The sequence below is a fragment of the Carcharodon carcharias genome, chromosome 15, assembly GCF_017639515.1.
Source record: "Carcharodon carcharias isolate sCarCar2 chromosome 15, sCarCar2.pri, whole genome shotgun sequence".
NCBI classification, from domain to species: domain Eukaryota; kingdom Metazoa; phylum Chordata; class Chondrichthyes; order Lamniformes; family Lamnidae; genus Carcharodon; species Carcharodon carcharias.
In genome coordinates, this window is record NC_054481.1 from 6,738,544 (window position 1) to 6,762,741 (window position 24,198).

The 24,198-nt window shown below is 43.9% G+C and overlaps 1 protein-coding gene across 2 annotated transcripts in view; it reads right to left on the reverse strand.

Moving 5' to 3' along the window:
- The window catches only part of mpv17l (MPV17 mitochondrial membrane protein like), a 52,636-nt gene extending 30,605 nt beyond the window's left edge, over positions 1 to 22,031 (reverse strand). The window contains exons 1-4 of one of the 2 annotated variants that reach the window (XM_041205773.1): positions 21,731 to 22,031; positions 19,880 to 19,950; positions 16,959 to 16,988; positions 16,803 to 16,867 (exon numbers count right to left, since the gene is read on the reverse strand). In XM_041205773.1, the coding sequence (XP_041061707.1) occupies positions 16,803 to 16,867; positions 16,959 to 16,988; positions 19,880 to 19,950; positions 21,731 to 22,031 (467 nt within the window). Of the gene's footprint in view, positions 1 to 16,649; positions 16,868 to 16,958; positions 16,989 to 19,879; positions 19,951 to 21,730 lie in introns of those variants that run through there. The other variant, XM_041205772.1, reaches the window with a different exon arrangement.
- Positions 22,032 to 24,198: the final 2,167 nt, after the last annotated feature.

Genomic DNA, 24,198 nt, shown 5'->3' on the forward strand with positions numbered 1-24,198 from the left:
GGTAGTGGGTGTCTGGAATTCACTGCCCAAGTTGGTGGTAGAGGCAGAAACTTTAAACTCTTTTAAAAAGTACCTGGATCTGCACCTAAAGTGCTGTAAGCTGCAGGGCTATGGGCCGGGTGCAGGAAGGTGGAATTAGAAAGGGCACCTGGGGGTCCTCAGGTTGACATGGACAAGATGGGCTGAATGGCCTCCTTCTGTGTTGTAACTTTTCTATGGTTCTATTAGACCCCTCAAGATTTTGAAAGAATCAGCAGGAAGACAGCTTTAATCTGAACTCTGGGAGTTTAGTCTACAGAATACTGATGTAAAATAAAACTAATGTATGCAAAGAACTATCATCTGTCTTTCCCAGCCTGAAATATATTCAACGATGGAGCGTCCACAACCCCCTGGGATAGAGAATTCCAAAGATTCACATTTGATTGAATAACTTTCTCCTCACCTCAGTCCAAAATGACTGGTCCCTTTTCATGAGACTGTACCCCTGTGTTTTAGGCTCCTCAATCAGACCTTTATATATTTCAAAGGTTTATTCTTCCCTTTACTTCCTACAATGAATTGTCCTTTTTGCTGAAGCTGTCATTTCTGTTACTTACATTGTAACAGAGTCTGTCTGATTGACACATTTCCAGTGACCAGGACCTTGAACAGATAGTTATAACTAAACAAAGACAAAAATACCTGGAAAAACTCAGCGGGTCTGGCAGCATCTGCAGAGACGAACACAGTTAACGTTTCGAGTCTGTATGACTCTTCAACAGAACTAAGGCAAAATAGAAAAGAGGTGAAATATAAGCTGATTTAAGAGGGGGTGGGACAGTTAGAGCTGGATAGAGGGCCAGTGATAGGTGGAGATAACCAAAAGATGTCATAGACAAAAGGATAAAGAGGTGTTGACGGTGGTGATATTAGCTAAAGGAATTAAGGGTAGAAAGCAGGACAAGCAAGGTACAGATAGCCCTAGTGGGGGTGGGGTGGGGGAAAGGGATCAAAATAGGCTAAAAGGTAGAGATAAAACAATGGATGGAAATACATTTAAAAATAATGGAAATAGGTGGGAAAAGAAACATCTATTTAAATTATTGGAAAAAAAGTGGGGATCGGAAAGGGGGTGGGGATGGAGGAGAGAGTTCATGATCTAAAATTGTTGAGCTCAATATTCAGTCTGGAAGGCTGTAAAGTGCCTAGTCGGAAGATGAGGTGCTGTTCCTCCAGTTTGCGTTGAGCTTCACTGGAACATTAAACATGCTCAAGGCTTGGCTGACTGATCAACTCTGGCCATGATGCTGGATGTTCCGGTTTCTGGTGAGTTAAGGGAGGCGAAACAGGAGGTGTGCGGTCCTCTTACTCTCACCTCTGCCATTTCAGCGCATCGAATCAAGCATCAGCTAGCCAATCAGCAGCCAGCCAGCGGGATTGCCAGCCAATTAGCATTGTGAAGGTTTGGGTGGGGCTCCGTACCCAATTGGCCATCAATTTGTCTCAATTGGGACATCCGGTGGGAGAGGGGTTCGGCTATGAATTGGAAATTGGTGCCCACCACTAATTTAAAGGCCCATTTCCCTCTCTCTTTCTCCCTATTAGTAATGTCAGCCTTTAAAAACTTAAGGAAGTCTTTTGGTAGCACAGAATATAAGTATTGCTGAGAAAAGACATTTTGTCGAAGCTTTTTGTCATGCACTCATCAGGACAATTGCAAGAATACCAATGTCAGGTGAAGCAACAACTTAAATATTGTATGAGAAGTGAGTGCTGACTGGTTGGCAAGTGGCCTCTACCAATCAGCCTGACCCCTCCCCCTGAGCCCCCCACCATCCAACCTCCCCACCCCCTCCAACACCCCCACCAACCAACAACCCAATTGCCCCCTCCACCCCCTGATCAACCTAACTTCTCATCCACTTACCTTACACACTTACCTTCACCCTGACTCCTCAAAGTGGCTGGGACCTTTAAACTTATCTGGTTTACGGCAGCTGCTGACATCACAAGGGGTGTGGCTTCACCTCCCCCATTGCTGATGTCCTGCACTGACAGGAATCTGGAGCTGATGCACTGACAGGAATCTGGAGCTGATGTCCTGCACTGACAGGAATCTGGAGCTGATGCACTGACAGGAATCTGGAGCTGATGCACTGACAGGAATCTGGAGCTGATGCACTGACAGGAATCTGCTGTCTTTACCTGGTCTGGCCTACATGTGACTTTAGGTGCACAGCAATGTGGTTGACTCTTAAATGCCCTCTGAATAAGGGCATTTAGGGATGGCAATAAATGTGGCCCAGCCAGTGATTCGCCACATCCCATTAAAAAAAAGGAATAAAAATTTGCCCAGGTAATCAGTCTTCATCTGTAAATATGGACAGTGAAGTTAGGTGGACTAATTGACATGGAGGCATTGCAGCAATGGCTAATTCTCATCTAATGTTAATGGACTTGTGTACCTCCAATCAGAAGACAGTGCACATCAGTTAGGAATAGATTAGGCCACAGTTTTGTATCCATATTTCCGCAAGATATTTTTGGAAATATCATAAGGCATTGGAAGGAGCGCAGAGATGATACATCTTTAGTTATGATGTGAGATTGAAGTTCTAGGAGTTCTTTTCATTGGAATATTGAAGGGTAAAAGGAGATCTTATAGAGGTGGTCAAAATCATGCGGGGGTTTTGAAAAGATAAATGAGGGAAAGCTATTTCCACTGGCCAGTGTGTTGGTAATTGGAGAACATATATTTAAGATCACCAAAATAATAGACAGTTGAGGAGATTCTTTTCTTATTATCATGAAAATTATTATCAGGATATGGAATCCCCTACCAGACACAGTGGGGGGGGGGGGGGAATTCATAATGGCCTTTAAAAGGGAAATGGATAAACATCTGAAAAAAGAAAAATGTTGAAAGGTATGGAGGGACAGGAAAATAGAACTGCCATTCCTCTCTCACCCAGACACAAGGGGCTGAATGGATTTCTTCCATGATGTAACATTTTTTTTGCTTCCAGCAACTTTGGCACTGAGAGAACTATAGCTCCCCACCAGCCTAGTCAATAGGAACAAATATGTTAAACTAACCAATATCACACTCGGGATATAAGGTATCAGGGGAGCCTGGGTCACAGTCACTTCATGGGTTTGTTATCATTTTACTGCTATTTTCACAAATGATTTGTTATTCCAACTTCACAAACATTCAATAAAGGTCTTAATACTAGACTTTGAAATGGCAAATGTATTTTTTACAATGACAATCCCACGATATCAAGATACCATGGACATACAGCACAGTAACAGGTAGTACCAGGTAAGTTTATATAAATTACATCAAAACCCAACATTTCAAAGAACTGTTTACTTACACTTCCACCCTTTTGTTGTCAAGTTAACCTCCTGAGACTTTATACTGTAATACGGTATTTACTGATTTTCAGTTTTACAAAGTACGTTAAATCCCGGGTTTTTTTTGCTATGTGCTGCTTTCCTTTCTGTTCCAGATTATTGGTTGCCTTATCCCCCTCTGGGTAACAAGAGGCACCACTTAGGTGAAGACTCAGAAACCTCAAGGTATTTTTCTGGCTAAGTACACCCTATAAGTATATTTGTCAAGCAAACAGCACAATATTAAACCCTACCCATTCTTTTATGTCCATGAGAAAGTAAAATCATTACAAATGTATTGTTTGATATTTTAATCAATCCTTTAAACATCAATTGTTTCGTGAACACCACTTGAACAAAATGTCTACTGTTAGATGTGATTCTGTGATGGTGCAGCACTTGCTGATCAATCCTGAGTGCGCTAATAGCTACACCAAAAACCAATTTAAGATAATCAGTCAAGCTCATAGTGTGGCTCATTTACATGTCCTAGAAGCAACATACATTCATATGGAGGTAAAAAAGCCCTGCAAACAAAAGGAACACGCTCAAGCCTTGCACCTTTTTTGAATTACCAAGGAGCTTGGAAAGCCTACAGTTCTCCTTTGCTTTCTCCATGGCAATGCATTGACCAATCAGAGTCGATTTTCCAACCTTTTTCTCAAGTAATATAAATTGTGATCATTTGAATTTTGGCATTCTTGCATTTGTCCTGATGAGTGCAAGACAAAAAGGGCTTTGGCAAGATGTCTCTCTTTTCAGCAATATTCTATTTTTAAAAAACATAATTAGTATCTATTTGCAAATGTTTTGGTTGTTGTTTAAAATTCTAGCTGATGGGAGGAACCCAGAAAAATGACAATCACTGGGGAAGTGGTACTGAGTAAATTGTTGGAGCTTCAGGCTGCCATGTCCCCGGGTCCTGATCGACTTCATTCTAGGGTCTTAAAAGAAGTGGCCCATGAGATAGTTGATGTGTTGGTTTTAATTTTCCAAAATTCCGTAGATTCGGGGAAGCTTCCATTGGATTGGAAAATAGCGAATGTAACTCTTGTATTCAAAAAGGAAGACAGAAAGCAGGAGATTACAGGCCAGTTAGCTTAACATCTGTCACAGGCAAAAGGTTAGAAGCTTTATTAAAGATGTTATAGCAGGGCACTTAGATAAATTCAAGGTAATCAGACAGAATCAACATGATTTTGTGAAAAGGAAATCGTGTTTAACCAATTTATTGAAGTTCTTTGAAAAAGTAAAATGTGCTGTGGATAAAGGGGAACTGGTGGATTTCCAGAAAGCATCTGATAAGGTACCACATCAATGGAAAATAAAAGCTCATGAGGGTAGCATATTGGCATGGATAGAAGATTGGTTAGCTAACAGGAGATAGAGAGTAGGTATAAATGGGTCATTTTCTGGTTGGCAGGATGTAATGAGAGGTGTGCCATGGGGTCAATGCTGGGCCTCAACATTTTACAATTTATATAAATTACTTGGATGAAGGGACCAAAGGTATAGTTGCTAAATTTGCTGATGATACATAGGTAAGTAGGAAAGTAAGTTGTGAAGAGGATTAAAGAGGCTATCGAGGGATATAGATAGGTTAAGCGAGTGGGCAAAGGATTTGGCAAATGCAGTATAATGTGTAAAAATATGAAATTGTCCATTTTGGCAGGAAGAATAAAAAATAAGCATATAATCTAAATGGTGAGAGACTGCAGAGCTCTGAGATGCAGAGGGATCTGGGGGTCCTAATACGTGAAGGTTAGTATGCAGGAACAGCAATTAACTGGGAAAGCTAATGGAATGTTATTGTTTATTGTTAGGGAATTGAATACAAAAGTGGAGAGGTTATGCTTCAGTTTTACAAGGCATTGGTGAGACCACATTTGGAATACTGTGTATAGTATTGGCCTCCTTATTAAAGGAAGGATGTAAATGCATTGGAAGCAGTTTAAAGTAGGTTTACCAGACTAATACCTGGAATGGGCAGGTTGTCTTATGAGGGAAGGTTGAACAGGTTAGGCTTGTATTCGTTGGCATTTAGAAGAGTAAGAGGCAACTTGGTTGAAACATATGAGATCATGAGGGGTCTTGACAGGATGGATATGGAAAGAATGTTTCCTCTTGTGGGAGAATCTAGAACTATAAAAATAAGGGATCAGCCAGTTAAGACAGATATAAAGAGAATTTTTTTTTCTCTTGGACAATAGTGAGTCTTTGGAACTTTCTTCCTCAAAAGACTGTGGAAGCAGAGTCTTTGAATATTTTTAAGGCAGAGCTGGATAGATTCTTGATAAACAAGGGGGTGAAAGGTTATCGGGGTAGATGGGAATGTGGAGTTGAGGTTACAATCAGATCAGCCATGACCTAATTGATTGGTGGAACAGGCTCGAGGGGCCGAGTGGCCTACTCCTGCTCCAAATTCATATATATGTTAACAAAGAATATCGTAATATTTATGTAGAGAAATGTCTATGCCATTCATATTTCTTGAAATGAGGATTTTGGGGGTAGAAAGAGCAAAGATTTGTAAACATGCAGGCTCTATTAGTTACAAGGAAGCCCGGGGAAGGAGTCGGGGGACATTGAAGGGCTGGAAAGCTGAGTCATGTGGAGGTCCTGCTGAAGTTAACAGCACAGCCTCATTTGAATTTATTTTCTATTTCCCATTGACTAATGGGCAGGAAGACCTGTGACACAAGGCCACATCTATGAAGTGACAGGAGGTGGAAGGGAGGGAGAGATCATGGAGGGTTTGGGTGGGGAAAGAGATCACGAGGGCTTTAGATCAGTGAGAGTGGGATTCAGATCTTGGGGAGGAAGGAAGATTATGGAGAGAGAAGCTGATCGCAGGGGAGGCAGAAGACTATTGGGGAGGGAAGCAGGTTAGCTTGAAGGGCCTGAGGAAGCACTCCTGCTCACCTTGTCCCACAAGCAATGCTAGAAAAGGGACTTACCTGTTGGATCTGGTATTTTATGCTTCCCTCCAGGTACCAGGTTTCCTGGGGCCTGTGAAAGTCAGCCCACACCCATTAAATGTAATAATTTGAGACATACAGCCACATTGAAATATTTAAATTACTTATTCGTCCACTCTGGAGCAGGTTAGTCAAACACAGCCAACCTATCCCTTTAAAACCAGAAGCTGGAGAGAGTTAAAATTCTCCTGAGGGTTCTTGGAATCCCCTGTGCCAAAGCTGCATCTTTTTCTGCTGGCTATGCCCATGGAGTTCTTCCAATGTCATGGCATGGGTGCGTTTATTCGTGAATATTCACATGAATGACCATGTCGTGCAGCATTGCAGAGCATATATGCAACATAGACTGTCTAATAATGCAAAGTTCTCCTTGATTGATTGAGGCAATCAAAATTGTGGTTGAAAACACTGAACGTCTAAACGTCTATAATCTTCCAAAAGCTGACCTTGCAGTTTGTTATATAAACATAACTAAGAATGAAGGAGTTATTTGTTAATCTTGAAAATGTTATATTCACCTGTAGGATCTCTTCTCTGAGCATCGGAGACTGTTTAAACATTGAGACAAAACATGCCCTTGCAACCAACACATGCTATTAGTGACTTTGTTTGCTGTATGAATATAATAAATAACATCTAGGGGGCAGTGCAGGAGGTCTTCTGGCGCAATGGTAGCACCCCTACCTCTGGACCAGAAAGATTTGGGTTTAAGTCCCAATTCAGGACTTGATAGCCATAGAAGGTACGTTTATAACATGGCCAAACAGATTAATTATCAACTTGATGGCAGATGGTAAGAGCGGGAGAGTTTCACGGTCAGCCAAACTGCAGCAGATAACAGGAAATCACTGCAATACTTTGCAATCATAATCATGGACCAATCCACTGGAAGTCCATGAATGCCAATGCCCTCTTGGAGCATGGTACCTGAAGGAGAGGCTGGCAACAGTATACGTTCATTGCTGTCTCTCTCTGGTTGCAGCAAGACCTGGACAATATCCAGGCTTGGGCTGACAAGTGGCAAGTAACATTCATGCCACATAAGTGTCAGGCAATGATCATCTCCAACAAGATAGAATCCAACCATCGCCTCTTGACATTCAATGGCATTGCCATCACTGAATCCCCCCACTATCAACATCCTGGAGGTTTATATTGACCAGAAACTGAACTGGACTAGCCATATAAATACAAGAGCAGGTCAGAGGCTAGGAATCCTGCGACGAGTAACTCACCTCCTGACTCCCCAAAGCCTGTCCACCATCTACAAGGCACAAGTCAGGAGTGTGATGGAATACTCTCCACTTGCCTGGATGAGTGCAGCTCCCACAACACTGAAGAATCTAGACACTATCCAGGGCAAAGCACCAGGATTGGCACCACATCCATAAACATTCACTCCCTCCACCACCAACGCACTGTAGCAGCAGTATGTACCATCTACAAGATGCATTGCAGGAATTCACCAAGGCTCTTTAGACAGCACCTTCCAAACCATGATCACTACCACCTAGATGGACAAGGGCAGCAGATAGATGGGAACACCACCACCTGGAAGTTCCCCTCCCAGTCACTCACCATCCTGACTTGGAAATATATCACCGTTCCTTCACTGTCGCTGGGTCAAAATCCTGGAGCTCCCTCCCTAACAGCACTGTGGGTGTACCTACACCTCATGAACTGCAGCAGTTCAAGAAGGCAGCTCACCACCACCTTCCCAAAGGCAACTTTCACTGGGGAAGAGAGTTCCAAAGATTCACAACCCTCTGAGAAAAAAATGCTTCTCATCTCTGTCTTAAATGGGAGACCCCTCATTTTCAAACTGTGTCCCCTATTTCTAGTCTTTCCCACAAGGGAAAACATTCTTTCAGCATCCACCCTGTCAAGTCCCCTCAGGATCTTGTATGTTTCAATAAGATCACTTCTCAATCTTCTAGACTCCCTGCCTGACCAACCTATCCTCATAGGATAACCCCCTATCCCAGGTATCAGTTGAGTGAACCTCCTCTGAACTGTCACTAACACATTTATATCATTTCTTAAATAAGGAGACCAAAACTGTACACAGTACTCGAGACATGGTCTCACCAACACCCTGTACAACTGTAGCAAAACATCCTTACTTTTAAATTCCATTCCCCTTGCAATAAACACCAACATTCCATTTGCCTTCCTAATCACTTGGTGTATCTGCATATTAACTTTTCCTGATTCATGTGCCAGAACACCCAGATCCCTCTGTACCTCCAAGTCCTGCTATCCCTCTCCATTTAAATATGCTGCTTTTCTATGCTTCCTGCCAAAGTGGGCAAGTTCACATTTTCCCACATTATACTCCATCTGCCAAATTTTTGCCTACTCACTTAACCTGTCTATGTTGCTTTACAGACTCCTTATGTCCTTTTCACAACTTACTTTCCTACCTATCTTTTTGTCATCGGCAAATTTAGCAACCCTACATTCAGTTCCTTCATCCAAGCCATTGATATAAATTGTAAATAGCTGAGGCCCCAGCACTGATCCCTGTGGCACTTCACTTGTCACACCTTGCCAACCTGAAAAAGACCCATTTATCCCTACTCCCTGCTTCCTGGTAGCTAACCAATCCTCTATCCATGCTAATATGTTACCCCCTACACCGTGAGCTCTTATTTTACATGGTAACCTTTGATGTGGCACCTTGTCAAATGCCTCCTGGAAATCTAAATACAGCGCATCCACAGGTTCCCCTTTATTCACGTTACTTCTTACTTCCTCAAAGAACTCAAAAAAATTGTCAAACATGATTTCCCTTTCATAAAACCATATTGACTGTTGTTGATTGCTTTGAGATTTTCTAAGTGCACCCGTTATAACCTCCTTGATAATAGATCCGAGCAATTTTCCTACGACAAACATTAAAGTAAGTGGCCTGTAGATTCATGCTTTTTTTCTCCTTCCTTTCTTAAATACAGGAGTCACAGTCGCCATTTTCCAAGGGGCCTTTCTAGAATCAGGGAATCTTGGAAAATTAAAATCAATGCATCTATTATCTCATTAGCCACCTCTTTTAAGACTCTAGGATGAAGTCCATCAGGACCTGGAGACTTGTCAGCCCACAGTTTCATCAGTTTGCTCGCTACTGTTTCCTTAGTGATTGGAATTTCACCAAATTCCTCTCTCCCCTCCACCTCTGATTTACAACTATTACTGGAATGTTTTTGTATCCTCTATAGTGAAGACAGAAGCAAAATATTTGTTCATTTCATCTGCCATTTCCTTATTATCTGCTATTAACACCCCATTCTCATTCTCTAGAGAACCAACACTCACTTTACCTACTCTTTTCCTTTTTAAATACCTGTAGAAACACTTGCTATCTGTGTTTACATTTCTAGCTAGCTTCCTCTCATACTGTAATTTCTTTCTCCTGATTAACCTTTTCATTATTCTCTGCCGTTCTTTATATTCTGACTAATCATCTGACCTGCCACTCATCTTTGTGCAGTTATAGGGTTTTTCCTTAAGTTTAATGCTTTCCTTAACTTCTTTAGTTAACCATGGATGGTGAGTCCTCCCTTTAGAATTTTTCTTTATTGTAGGAATATATTTATTCTGAGTATTCTGAAATATCCCCTTAAATGTCTTCCGCTACTTCTCTATTGGTTTATCTCCTAGCCTCGTATCCCAGTTCACTTCAGCCAGCTCAGCTCTCGTGCCCACATAGTTGCCCTTATTTTAGTTTAAAATACTTGTCTTAGACCCACTCCTCCTTTTCAAACTGGATGTAAAATTCAATCATATTGTGGTTGCTGCTACCTAGGGGTGCCTTTACTCTGAATCATTAATCAATCCTGTCATATTACATAATACCAAGTCCAATATAACCTGCTCTCTGGTTGGTTCCAGAATGTGCTACTCTAGAAACTATCTCAAAAGCATTCTATGAACTTCTCATCCAGGCGACTACAGCAAATCTGATTTTTCCAGTTTATATGTAGATTAAAGCCACCCATGATTATTGCCATCCCTTTATCAGAAGCACTCAATATTTCTTCATGTATACTTTGTCCTACATTGTGGTTACTGTCAGAGGGCCTGTAAACCACTCCCACTAGTCACTTCTTTCCTCTCCTACTCCTCATCTCCACCCAAATTGATTCTACATCCTGATCTCCTGAACCAAGGTCATCTCTAAATATTGCGCAAATGCCCTCCTTGATTAACAGCGCTACCCCTCCCCCTTTGCCTAGCTTCCTATTCTTCTTGAATGTCATATACTCTTCAATATTCAGGATCCAATCCTTGTCATCTTGCAGCCAGGTCTCCGCAATGATTATCAGATCATGGGCAGAATTTTACACCTCGCAGGCGAGCGCATGCCCAACCGGATTGGACATAAAATAGCGCAAGAAGACATCAGGCGAGCATCCTGACATTATCCCGCACGCACGCGATCGTCAGGTGGGTGAGTACACGTGGGTGTCGGAGCCACGCCCACCATCAATTAAAAGGTCGCTTAAGGCCATTAAAAACCCAACTGAACCAGATTCTATGTTGCCTGTGCAACTTCACACTCATTGCACAGACAAAACAGGCAGACGGGCAGCTCACACTTTGCAAAACCTCATCCAAGGGCAGCATTGCCAGTGTGAGTAGTGAGGAGTTCAGGAGATAGTTTGCTGCTCGTTGCTTATTTGAACTTGACAGCCTCATCTCTGTTCTGAGCTTCATTCTTAGCATTTTCAGGCTTCATTTCAGGGTCCATCGGTGTCTCCAAGGCCCCTGGAGGATTTTGACTGTGTGAATCTTTCCAGGTGTCAGACAGCCTTCCCTTACCCTGGTAATGGGGATTGTGGTCTCCACTGGTGGCACCTCCTCTGAGGAGGCAGAGAGGGACAGAAGGGACAGGAGGCCACATGTCCCAATGCAGCTTCTAGGGCATCGACCTGTGGGAGGCGAGGCGCAGGCACAAGGGGTGCAGGGCCAGCCGGTAGTCCAATATGGAAGGGGCCGTAGAAGATGCTACTGCCTCGCTGCCAGGGTTTACAGGCAGCTATGCAGCTACCTCAGTATGTCCGAGGCGCTATGCCAAAAGAGACTCCACCTCTCCAGGAAGACCATGGCGTCCATTTGTCAGATGATTAGGCTTGAGATCACCTCCAACTGTGTAGTTGGAAACCCCATGCCAGTGGCTCTGAAGGTCACAGTGGCCCTCAACTTCTATACCTCCAGCTCTTTCCAGGGGTCGGTGCAGTGTCCCAATCAGCTGTCCACAGTTGCATCAAGCTGATGCTCTGTTCAGGCAGGTAATGACATTTATTAATTTCTGTACAGGAGAGGCCAGCCAGGCTGAGCGAGCCAGAGGCTTTGCAGCGATTGCTGGCTTCCCCAGCATCCAGGGTGCAATCGACTGCACACACGTGACCATCAAGGCGCCAGCAGGTCAGCCGGGTGCCTTCGTCAACAGGAAGGGCTTCCACTTGATGAATGTCCAGATAGTGTGTGACCACAGGACACAGATTCTGCAAGTCTGTGCATGGTATGCTGGCAGCTCCCATGGCATTTATACCCTGAGACACTCCCAGGTGCCGAGGCTCTTCAGTACTCCAGCACGATGGATGGATAGCTGCTGAGTGATAAGGGCTATCCATTGAAAAGGTGGCTTTTGACACCTCTCAGCCACCAACCAATAGAGGCAGAGCAGTGTTACAATGCGAGTCAGGCCTCCACAAGGGCAGTGATAGAGAGGACCATAGGTTTTCTGAAGATGCGCTTCCAGTGTCTGGACTGTTCAGGGGGAGCACTACAATACCCCCCCCAGAGCGGATGTCACTGATAGTGGTTGCATACTGCACTCTCCACAATCTGACACTGGCAAGTGGCGGACCCAGAGGAAGACGATCTTGAGGCAGCTGCACAGGCCACGGAGGATGAATCCAGTAGTGAGTCAGAAGAGGAGCCTGGTGAGGAGAACGCTAACGGAAGATCTCTGTATCAATCAGGGAGGCTGGGACTCCTTGATCCAATGCTCCTTCAGCTAGGCTGCCAAAGGTTTGTTTCAACTGCATGCCAGGGCTGCTGCCTCCATCCTGGGTGTCTGAAATGACCCTTTCATTTGAACACAAAGAACACTCAGTGTCTGTGTAATAAAGTTTAGAGCCACTCATGTCCAGCATTACATATTGGCGTATCCTGAACCAAAAAAATTTAAAAGTGAAGCACACTCAGGCCATTATGACAAAAACAAAGTTTATGTCATTTTCACAATCCAAAAAAAATTAACATAACCTTCTCTGGTCTTCATTCCCAGACCAGTAAACATAAACAAAACATTACAGAACAGAAGATCACCCATGACCTGACCCTCCTATGCTCATGATGCCTTAAGTTAACGTTTGCGAGTGCTATGTCTTGGCCCACCCTACCCCACCTCCCTCACCTTCCTCGTTGGCAGTGGCATTGGAGACAGGCTGCTGGCTCTGGTATCTTATTGGCCTTGATGACCTTGGCAGCCATCCTCTGGCCAGTGGAGCCTGTGCTGACCCCGCCTGGGAGGGAGCAGCCAGTGCCACGGCTGGCATCTACCCAGTCATCGCCGCCTCATCAGATGCCAGAGGGGCGGAGGAGCTGCTGGCATCATCCAGAGCGCCCTGAGAGGAGCCCGCAGAGACAATAGGCAGCTCGTGTGCCAAAGTGAAGTCACTCTGGACCTCCCTCCTCATCATTGGAGGATGGGCACCTAGCTGGGATACTGGGTGCCTCATCCATCCATTGCCCACATTGGCACTGACCACCTGAGGTCATTGCAGATCCGAGTACAACCCCAGGAACCCCTAATTCTGTCCCTGGAGCTGCATCTCACACACCCCACTCGACATCCAGCACTTGCCGCCTAATGGACAACTCCAGAGGCTCATCATCTGCCCTTGACTCAACATCACCCTGGTCTCCAGCTGTCCTCCAACTGCTGGCACTCTGGGCACTCTCTGCCTCCGCCTGTACCTCAAACGAGTGTGAAGTGCCCTCATTGTGCTCCGAAATTCTAGCCGAACATCTAACTCCCACCAAGGTGCTGGTATCTGCGCTGATGCCTGGGTCAGAGAGCAGGTATGACGCAGGTGCAAATGAAGCTTGGCAGTCGTCCAGCGTCAGGGGTGGGTCTTCGGGGTCCTGCAATTGAGTATGTGCTGGTGAATCTAAGGGAAAACAGCAACATTTCATTAGTTTAACTCACCACACTGTCACTATGCCAGGCACTCTGGTGAGACAATGGAGATCTGCATCACGGTGCCATCATCTTTCAATGATCAATGGGGAAACCAGTTTTGAGGCTCCTGTCAATGAGGAGGCTTCACAAGAATGTTTGCACCATCTGAAATTTTCACCTCTGTGCAGTACACTCTTACCTTTGTCTGACACCACAGCCTCTCCGCGGCTGGTTGACCGAGGTGCGTGGAGCCTCTCCAGCTCCAAGGCGTTCTGTTTGTAGGTGGTTAAGTTTAGGAGGTGTGGAGGGCCTCTGCCTGTCCGCGACCTCTCTATGTTGTTATGGATCATCTTCTCCTGAAAGGGCAGAGGAGCATTGATGAATCCCCTCTCTACCTGCAGCACCATTGCAGCCTGGCCAACCCCAGCTGCGGAACACCTCACAGGGCACATCCGAGTCGTGGCCCTCGAGCCGCAAGGCACTCAGTCCAAGCAGCCAGGGCTCACCCCCTTGGCCAGCTCCGGCATCATTGACAGTTGGCGCTCAGACTCTAACACCCCTGAGCACCACAGGGGGATAGCCAGACCTTAACACTTCTCCACACTGATCCTTGCCAACGCGGTACGGCACTGCATCCATGTGCGCCACACAACTTTATGGCTCCTGACCAGAGCTGCCACCTCCTCCCAAGCTGTTTTTGTCAGGTGAGGTGGCCTCTTCCTTCCATCTCTAGGGACAAGGGTGTCCCTCCTGGTAAGGCACCCGTATGAAAACAAGGGGGCCGAGTGCCCACCTGACCTGCCCTCCCGCCTGGCGTCTCCAGCTGTATTTGAGGACATGGCAATGGTCTTTAGCATGCAGAAGATATGTTCCTCCCTGGCAGCCTTCAAGGAGCTGCCTTCGCCATTTCTAAACTGCCCACTGGGTCGCCATTGAACCCAGCGGCTGACAGGCCAACGCTCTTGCCCAGCCCTTCCCGATCACTGGGCCTTGACTGGCCAGCCAGCGTGAAATTGTGGTCAGGGTCCGATCGTGGGCAGAGGCCCGTTTCCCAGTCAGTTGCGGGTCTGCCAATCGCACACACCCACCAAGGCTAAAATTCAGGCCCATATTTACTTACTTCAATATGCACTATCAATTTGTTTACTGTGCGCATTCATGATACAGAGCCTCTAGTTTAGTCTTTTTGTTATCTTTGTAAGATCTAGTCTTGATTCTTTATGCACTCTTAGGTTTTTTTTCTCTGTTCCTTCCTGCTATTCTCTGACCCTCATTTCCATATTACTATTTTCTTCTCTTATCTTGTCTCTACTCTTTGATCTACCATATCTTTCCACATTTGATCCCTTGCCACCACTATTTAGTTTAAAACTCTCTCTACTTTCCTAGTTATGCAGTTGGCAAGGACACTGGTCCCAGCACAGTTCAGGTGTAGACTGTCCCAATGGTACTGCCCTCACTTTTCCCAGTACTGGTGCCAGTGCCCCACAAATCAGAACCCACTTCTCCCATACCAGTCTTTGAGCCATGTGTTCATCATGCTAACTCTACGTATCCTATGCCAATTTGCACACGGCTCAGCTGATAATAGAGATTATAACCCTTGAGATTCTGCTTTTCAATTTAGTGCCTAGATCCTCATACTCTCTATGCAGAGTCTCTTTTCTAGTTCTACCTATGTCGTTGGTGCCTATGTAGGTCACGACAACTGGATCCTCCCCGTCTCACTGTAAGTTCCTTTCCAGCCCTGAGAAGATGTCCTGAATCTTGGCACCAGGCAGGCAACACAGCCACCTGGACTCTCACTCTTTGCTACAAAGAACAGTGTTAATCCCTTCACTATACTCTCCCCTACTACCACCACGTTCCTTTCCGCTCTCCCCACTTGGATGGTTTCCTGTACCACGGCTGCATGTCAGTTTGCTCGTCCACCCTGCAGTCCCCACTCTCATCCAAACAAGCTGAGAGAACCTCAGACTTATTGGACAATTGCAGAGGTTCACACACTTCTGCCCTCTGGGTCCCCTTACCTGAATCACTCACCGTCACGCCTTCCTGTCCCTTATCACTGACCAAATCAGTAACTGCCCCTGGTGCAAAGCATCCAGGTAACTTTCCTCTTCCCTGAAAGGTCGCAGAGTCTGTAGCTCAGCCTCCAGCTTAATGACGCTGAGCCAAAGTTCCTCAAGCCGCAAACATTTATTACAGGTGTGTTTGCCCTGGATCACAATGTAATCCAGGAGCTCCCACACTTCCTTCACCCCCTTCACCGAGCTCTCCCACTCACCAAACTCCAAATCTTCACTCAGTTTCATCAGGTATATTCCATTGCCCTGGCTGCACTAAAGAGCCCTGAATTTATCATGAACTGAACTGGGGCTACAGTAACCAGTTAGCTAATTAACTACTCAGCTCCTTATAGCTGAGAGTAAGTTTACCCTGTCTAAAACTGTAAGAAAGAAAGAACTTAGCCTGCTTACACAGTACTTGCTGCACTCCGTTTGCCTCCTTTTCTTTTATAAATACCTGTAGAAACTCTTACTATCTGTTTTTATATTTCTAGCTAGCTTTCCCTTATACTATAATTTCTCTTTCCTTGTTAATCTTTTAGTCATTCTTTGCTGTTCTTCATATTCTGTCCAATCCTCTGACCTGCTACTCACCTTTGGGGAATTGTATGCTTTTCCTTTCAATTTGATACTATCTTTAACTTCTTTAGTTGGCCATGTTAGTCCTTCCTTTAGAATCTTTCTTTCTCACTGGAACATTTCTTTTCTGAGTACTCTTTTAAGGCTGGGATGGACACATTTTCAGTCTCCCAGGGAAACGAGGGATATGGGGAGGAGGGAAGGTGGCGTTGAAGACCAAGATTAACCATGATCACATTGAATGGCGGAGCAGGTTTGCAGGGCTGTATGGTCTGCTTCTGCTCCTATCACTAATTAATTAAAAGCTAATTAATTCTTCATTTGAATAGTTGGTTAGCTGTTGTTATATAAAACCCTTAATTCCCTGCTAAACACTTGTTGGAATGTGTGAACTGTTGTAACTAACCCACAAATGCATTATTATACCAAATTGGCATTAAAATTGCTGTGAGGCAGTATATAAATCCATTTATTTCAATAAAAAATGTTTTTAAGTTATCCTATCTATTCACAGGCTGATAGCTCTTGATTATAGCTAATAATCAAGATTCGGATTTTGCAGTGCCATGATGATTCTGTCTTAAATGGGACATGAAAATAACCCACAAAAAACCCCAGCAGCCAAAAAAAGCCATCCTGAAGAACACAGGTACCAGTCTATAGTTGATTATCTGTAAAGAGACAGAAATTCATCATAACTATGTAAAGTAGCAAGGAAAATGGAAAATGAATATCAAACTCATGGCTTCAACAAAAACATACCTGTACCACAGGCCAATATATCACAGCGACCTGAAAATGAAAGACGGATTGAAATATGTGTTAATAAATTATTAAATAAACAGATTTTACCAGTAGACTTGGATTTATTTTTATCTGTTTATAGGATGGGAGCATTGCTGGCAAGGCCAGCGTTTATTTATTGCCCATCCCGAATTGCTTTTGAGAAGATGGTGGTGAGCTGCCTTTTTGAACCGCTGCTGAACATGTGGTGTAGGTACACCCATAATGTCATTAGGGAATTCCAGGATTTGACCCAGTGACAGTGAAGGAATGGCAATATAGTTCCTAGTCAGGATGGTTTGTGGGTTGGAGGGAAACTTGCAGGTGGTGGTGTTCCCATGCATCTGCTGCTCTTATTCTTCTAGGTGGTAGAGGTCATGGCTTTGGAAAGTGTTATCAAAGGAGCCTTGGTGAATTGCTGCAGTGCATCTTGTAGATGGTACACTCTGCACCACTGTGCGTGGGTGGTGGAGGGAGTGAATGTTTGTGGATGGGGTTCCAATTAAACAAGCTGTTTTGTCCTAGATGGTGTTAAGCTCCTTGAGTGTTGTTGGAGCTGCACCTATCCAGGCAAGAGGAGAGTATTCCATCACACTACTGACTTGAGCCTTGTGGTGTGGTTAGGCTTTGGAGAGTCAGGAGGTAAGTTACTCTACGCAGAATTCTCAGCCTCTGACCCAACTTGTAACCACAGTATTAAATGGCTGGTCCAGTTCAGATTCTGGTTAATAGTAACCCTCACGATGTTGATAATGGGGGATCCAGCGATGGTAATGCCATTAAACATCAAGGGGAGTTGGTTAGATTCTCTCCTGTTGGAGATGGTCATTGCCTGGCACTTGTCTGGCATGAATGGTACTTGCCAATTATGTTGTCCATGTTGTCTTGCTGCATGCAGAAATGGACTGCTTCAGTATCTGAGGAGTCGCGAATGCTGCTGAATATTGTGCAATCATCAGCAAACATCCCCACTTCTGACCTCCTGTGGACAGAAGGTCATTGATGAGGCAGCTGAAGATGGTTGAGCCTAGGAGACTAAATGCAACCAATAGATGGTTCTTTTTGAAAATGTCTATATCTCCTCTAGTTCCTTAATTTAGAATCACTTTCAACACATTAGGGGTAATTTTATCAATGCAGTATTAAAATTAAAAGAGGCAAGATCAGAAGTATTGCACCCGCAATTTCCTGATCGTACAGCCAGCAAATTTGTTTCTAAAGCTATAGCAAACATTTGTAAAAATTAGCTCTGTAGCATTTATTGAATCATTTCTCACTTTGAAACTCGGTGTGACAGTGGGAAAGGGTTGCAGTAGATTGCTTTTAATGAAATGTTAATGAGGAGACTGAAGAATATGGCATTTAAAACAATAAACAAGACAATAACTAATCTTGCAGTATTTGACAGTGTTATCATGCCACAGTACAATGGTTCAGATTTTGTAGTGGTAATAACAGTGAAACTGTCAGCATTCACTGACAGCACTCCACTGAAACTGACAGCAACTTCTGGAGTCTGGACATGCGTACAATAACATGGAGATCTAGAAGTTGCTGTCATTTATTCTACACTTCTCCAAAGGGTGCGCTGTTGAGACACCATCAGAGTGTCATCAACGAAAATCAATTGAGTTGATGAGAGCTTCCACTTTTACCCTGTTAACCTCACAGTAAAACTCCTTGAAAAGTTACATCTTGCTGAAAGAGGTATAACTGGGTCTTTAACTGTGCATTAATTTCATAATTACTGCTGCACAACCTCTGGGTCTGAGAAGTTAATTTTCAATGTGTGGAATGTCACATTTCACCGTAATGATAAGTTCCACATATTTTTTAAAAATAAAAACAATCTTGGTTTAAAAATTGGTTTATCTTTATTTTATTCTATCTTAATCCAATCATAACAATTATTTAACTACCTAAAAATATGAATTAAAAATGAAGGATATTAAGTGCTTTTAACTTCCTGGTTTGTTGTGTGAATACTTCAATGTGATTGGCTAATGACCTATTTGTTGCTATCACTGCTGCTGCACACAGAGACATCCCCTTGACTTAGCATCAGATTTAAACTGCTGTTGAGAGAGAGGAAAACCATGCCACAAGGATTGCCAGATCTTTGTGGGCATCTTTCTTCGAGGTCAGTGGTGAGTGCCCTTGCAAAATCCAGGCCAATATGTTTGAGGTGGAATTGAAATGTACTTCACCTTTAGTGCACCACACAGTGAGTTCCAAATCTCATCTGTGACTTCATGGAAAGATACTCTGCAGAGTGGGAGGGGAAACTTGAATAGACTAGTCCTTCCAGTTAAAATTGCAAAAATTATAATTGATATTGGTCACCCACCTAATATCTTACATGGAAAGAGGAAAAGTGAAGTAAGCTAGCAAAAATGATGAGTAAAATCACAAAAGAGATGAGTGAGGCAAAAATGTATTTAATATCTAAATTAAGCCAAAATACCATCAGTTTCTGGAAGTAACTCCATTTTGGCCTTACACCCAGATTTTAGTTTAGTATTGTAAAAGCACAATACTGCGGATGTCAGCAATCTGAAATAAAAATAGATGGAGCTGAAAATACTCAACAGATCTGTTGGCATCTTTGGAGAGAAACAGCGCTAATATTTTGAGTTGAATATGACTTCTTCAGAACCCTTCAGAACTTCTGAAGAAAAGTCACACCTGTCTCAAAATGTTAACTCTCTCTCCCTCCACAGATATTGCCAGACCTGCTGAGTATTTCCAGCACTTTCTGTTTTTTATTTTAATTACGTATTGGCCTTACCTTAATTTTCAGCCAAAATATATTGTCACAACACTCGAAGAGCAAGGAAAAGCTAATTGGGCGCAGATTCACTGACAAATATACCATGGCCAGTCTCCAGTTTCCTTCTTACCTTATAAGTTTTCCCAAATTTTTCTCTCCAGACAGCAAGGATGTCTTGTTTCCCTTCCATTGCACTCATACCTAAACAAAATTATAATTGGACGAGAATAATGAACAACTCCACTGACAGAATATTGTAACCTTCTACTTTGATTCTAAGCTTTTTCAGAGTCTGCACTGTTGAGGCACCAAAAGAATTCAATCAATGGAAATCAATTAAGTTGATGAGAACTTCCATTCTCAAACTGTTAGGAACGTATAAACACAGGACTTAGGAACAGGAGTAGGCCATTCGGCCCCTCGAGCCTGCTCTGCCATTTGATAAGATCATGGCTGATCTGGTTGTGGTCTTAACTCCACTTACCTTTCTGTCCCCCATAACCATTGGCTCCCTAGTCTATCAAGAATCTATCCAACTCAATCTTGAATAAATTCAATGACCCAGCTTCCACTGGTCTCTGGGGAAGAGAATTCCACAGACTAATGATTCTCTGAGAGAAAAAAAATCTCCTAGTCTCCATCTTAAATGGAAGACCTCTTATTTTTAAACGGAGTCCCCTAATTCTAGTCTCCCCCAGAAGGGGAAACATCCTCCTGGTATCCACCCTGTCAAGGCCCCCTCAGGATCTTATATCTTTCAATAAGATCACCTAAACTCTAACGGGTAAAGGCCCAACCTGTTCAACTTTTCTCCATAGGATAAGCCCTTCATCCCAGGAATAAGCCGAGTGAACCTTCTCTGAACCGCTTTTAATGCAATTATATAATTTTTCAAATAAGGAAACCAAAACTGTACAAAGTACTAAGATGTGGTTTCACCAAAGCCCTGTACAACTGCAGCAAAACTTCCCTACTTTAATATTCCATTCCCCTTACACTTAGTTTCGCTGTAAAACTCTTGAGACAAAGTTACGCCTTATTGAATAAGGTTTTATAACTGGCTTTTAATAGCGTACTAAGTTCATAATTACGCTGAACAGCCTTACTGCTCCCCCCACCCCCCCCCCCCCCCCCCCCCACCCCACAGAAGCTATTTTTCTATTTGTGGAATGTCAAGTTTCTCCATATAAAATATAAAAGGTTGCACTTTTTAAAAAAAATTAAGCTTATCTTTATTTTGTCCTAACTTAATCCAATCATAATCGTTGTTTAACTATCTGAAAATTTAAATTACTTTGAAAATATTCTTGAGCTGTGGTTTCTGGTACTCTGCATCCAATTACATAACCTTGGCTCATGCTACCGTAACCATGGTAACATTTGGTTTCACTTTGCGTCTACTGACCTACCTTCGGTCACAGCCAATTAAAAGATTGACGAAAATCAGCTTTTCTGTGCCTGGTTCATCAAGTGACAAAATGCTGCGTAATACCAGCCTCTTTGTAACCGTCTCTCCGCAGACCACACCCTTAATCCAAAGATGCAGGAGGGAGGGTGTAACATTTTTTAGGATTTACTGGCCTCTGTTTTCATCCAAAATTATGCCAGTATTGAAATAACAAGGGCTAATACACACTTCCCCGGAAGGATGATACACTTTCACCACTCTGTTGCTTATGTTCCAGCTGCGCATTAGAAAAAACGGTGTTAGAAAGTTGAGGAACCATTAGGACCTCTGGACATGACCTAGCAGAAAAAAATTCCCTGGTCCATCATTTACTATTTCAACACAAACACTAATTTAGATGGATGAGGTTGAACACACACACACACACACACACACACACGATTTAATTTCAGTTTCACTCCGGGATTAAAACCACCCGTTCACAGTCCTGGTGGAAATTGTCTACCTCGCACTGCCCTGGAGTTGTTGTCCACAGTTTGACACTCCTGCCGGGTTGGCTACCAATCCACCTACCGATGTAATAGGCACTGATGCCGGTGGGAGTCACCACCAGTTGGTCGCACACCACCTTCCGCAGGATGCTGCCCATTCCTTTGCCGGGGAACAGCTTCTCCATGACCCTCAGCCACATGTAGAACAAATGCCCGTGAAAGCTTAAGGACAGAATGGCGACATTCCTCGTCTGCTTCAGGTCGACTTTCTCCTTCAGGAAGTTCTGCTGGGCCAGGTCCCCCGCCGCGAATATGCTGCTGTACCAGACCACGTTGGTGGGATAGGGGTATCTCCTGGCCTGCGAGATCAGGGCTTTCCACATCACCCACTGATCTGCAGGAGGACTCGCCCAGCCCCTCGGTAACCCCCTCTCCTTCTCACTCAACACACTGGAGAACAGTCGGCAGGCCAGCCATCCAGAGGGGGAGAGAGGGAGTTAGCAACGTTACAATGACCTTTCGTCAGAACCCCTCCTTTGTTAATGGTCACAGGTCTGCGTGAGATCACCCCCGGAGTTTAGACTCCAAACTCAAGTCATGCAGCCACGACCCGGACTGGACATCTTCGCCTGGTTTAGTGGAGCTGAGGTATCTGGTTACTGATTCACTAACCCGGGTTACCGTCAAACAAATCAATGTATTCTTATACTAAACTCTAATCCTTTCAACCAGTTTTTAAGCCAGTGATGGAGAACAAATTGATCAGAGATGGATGAATCTGAATTTGGTGGGAGAGGAAAATCAGTGCAGAGGTGTGTTAAATAATTAATAAATAAATAATCAATCAGAACATACATTATCCCAGGAGTACAAGAGCATTGCGGTTATGTTAAACTTGTATAAAACACTGGGTTGACTTCAACTGGAGTATTGTGTCCAGTTCTGGGACCCACACTTTAGGAAGGATGTGGAGGCATTAGATAGTGTGCAGAAAAGCTTCATGAGAATGGGTCCAGGGATGAGGAACATCAGTTACATAGATAGCTAGAAGAAGTGGGGACAGCTTTCCTCAATGAAGAGAAGGTTGAGAGGAAATTTGAGAGATTTTCAAAATGATGAGGGGTCTGGGCAGAGTCGAGACGGAGAGACTTCCTTCACATTGGTGGAAGGATTGAGAACCGGAGGGCACAGATTGAAGGTAATTGGCAGTAGAAGAAATGGCAACATGAGGAAAAACTGTCTCACGCAGCGAGTGGTTAGGATCTGGAATGCACTGTCTGGGGATGCAGTGGAGGCAGATTCAATTGAGGCATTCAAAAGGGAATTGAATTATTAACTGAAATGGAGGAATGTGCAGGGTTACAGGGAGAAGGCGGAGGAGAGGCATGAGATGCATTACTCATTCGGAGAGCCGGTACAGGCATGCTGGGCCGAATGGCCTTCTTCTGTGCTGTAACCATTCTGTGATTCTGCAAACAATGAATTGGACCTAAGGAGATAAAATTAATATGAACTAAGTAGAGGATAATAGTGCAAAAGGGATCTGAATTGCCGTAAATAAAAGATTACATAAATAAATACTAAACTTAAGACCTATATAAGACATTAGACATAAATGATGTAAGGAGTTAAACTTGTATGACTGCACTGTAGAGGGTGGAGAGAAGATTTACAAGGATGCTGCCAAGAATGGAGAACTTTACTAGAAAAGTTTGGATTGACTGGGATTGTCTTCTTTGGAAAGAGACTGGGGGAGATTTAATTGTGGTGTATAAAATTACGAAGGGCCTAGATAAGGTGGATAGGAGAGGAAAGATCTTTTTGCCTTAGCAGAGAGGTCAATAACCAGGGAGTGGGATGGGGGGACAAATATTTAAATTGGCAGAAGGATTAGAGGGGCTTTGAGGAGAATTGTTTTCACCCAGAAGATGGTGGAACTCTCTGTCTGAAAAGTTGGCAGAGACAGAAACCCTCATTGCATTTAAAGAAATATTTGGATGTGCAGTTGAAGTGCTGTGACCAACAGGGCTAGGAACAAAGAGTGGGAAAGTGGGATTTGGCTTAATAGCTCTTTTCCAGTTGCCAGAGACAGAAAGGGCTGAATGGCCCCCTTCCATGCCATGAATCTTCTGTGTATCAATGTTGTGATGATGGGAGAGGTGATGCCTTTGATTCTTGTGCCATTTGGGAACCCCAGGAAATTTCACTTGCCCTGGATAACCATTCGCACAGGAAATGCCTCCAGGTGCTCAAACTTGAGCTCAGGGTTCCTGAGCTAGATTCACTGCACTGCATAGGGGAGGCTGAGAAGTTCCAGATGTGCACATTCTAGGAGGTGTTCACCCTGGAGCTAAAATAATTCAGGAGGATAGTGAATGACCGGCCATCTGACAGGGTAGGAAGAGGCAGGAAGTGCAGGAATCCACCGGGACCTTGCCACTCCCAAACTGGTTTTCATGTTGCATACCCCCAATGAGGGTGACAGCACCTCAGGGGAGTGCAGTCTAGAGCACATGCATGGCACTGTGGGGTAAATGACTGCATGGGATA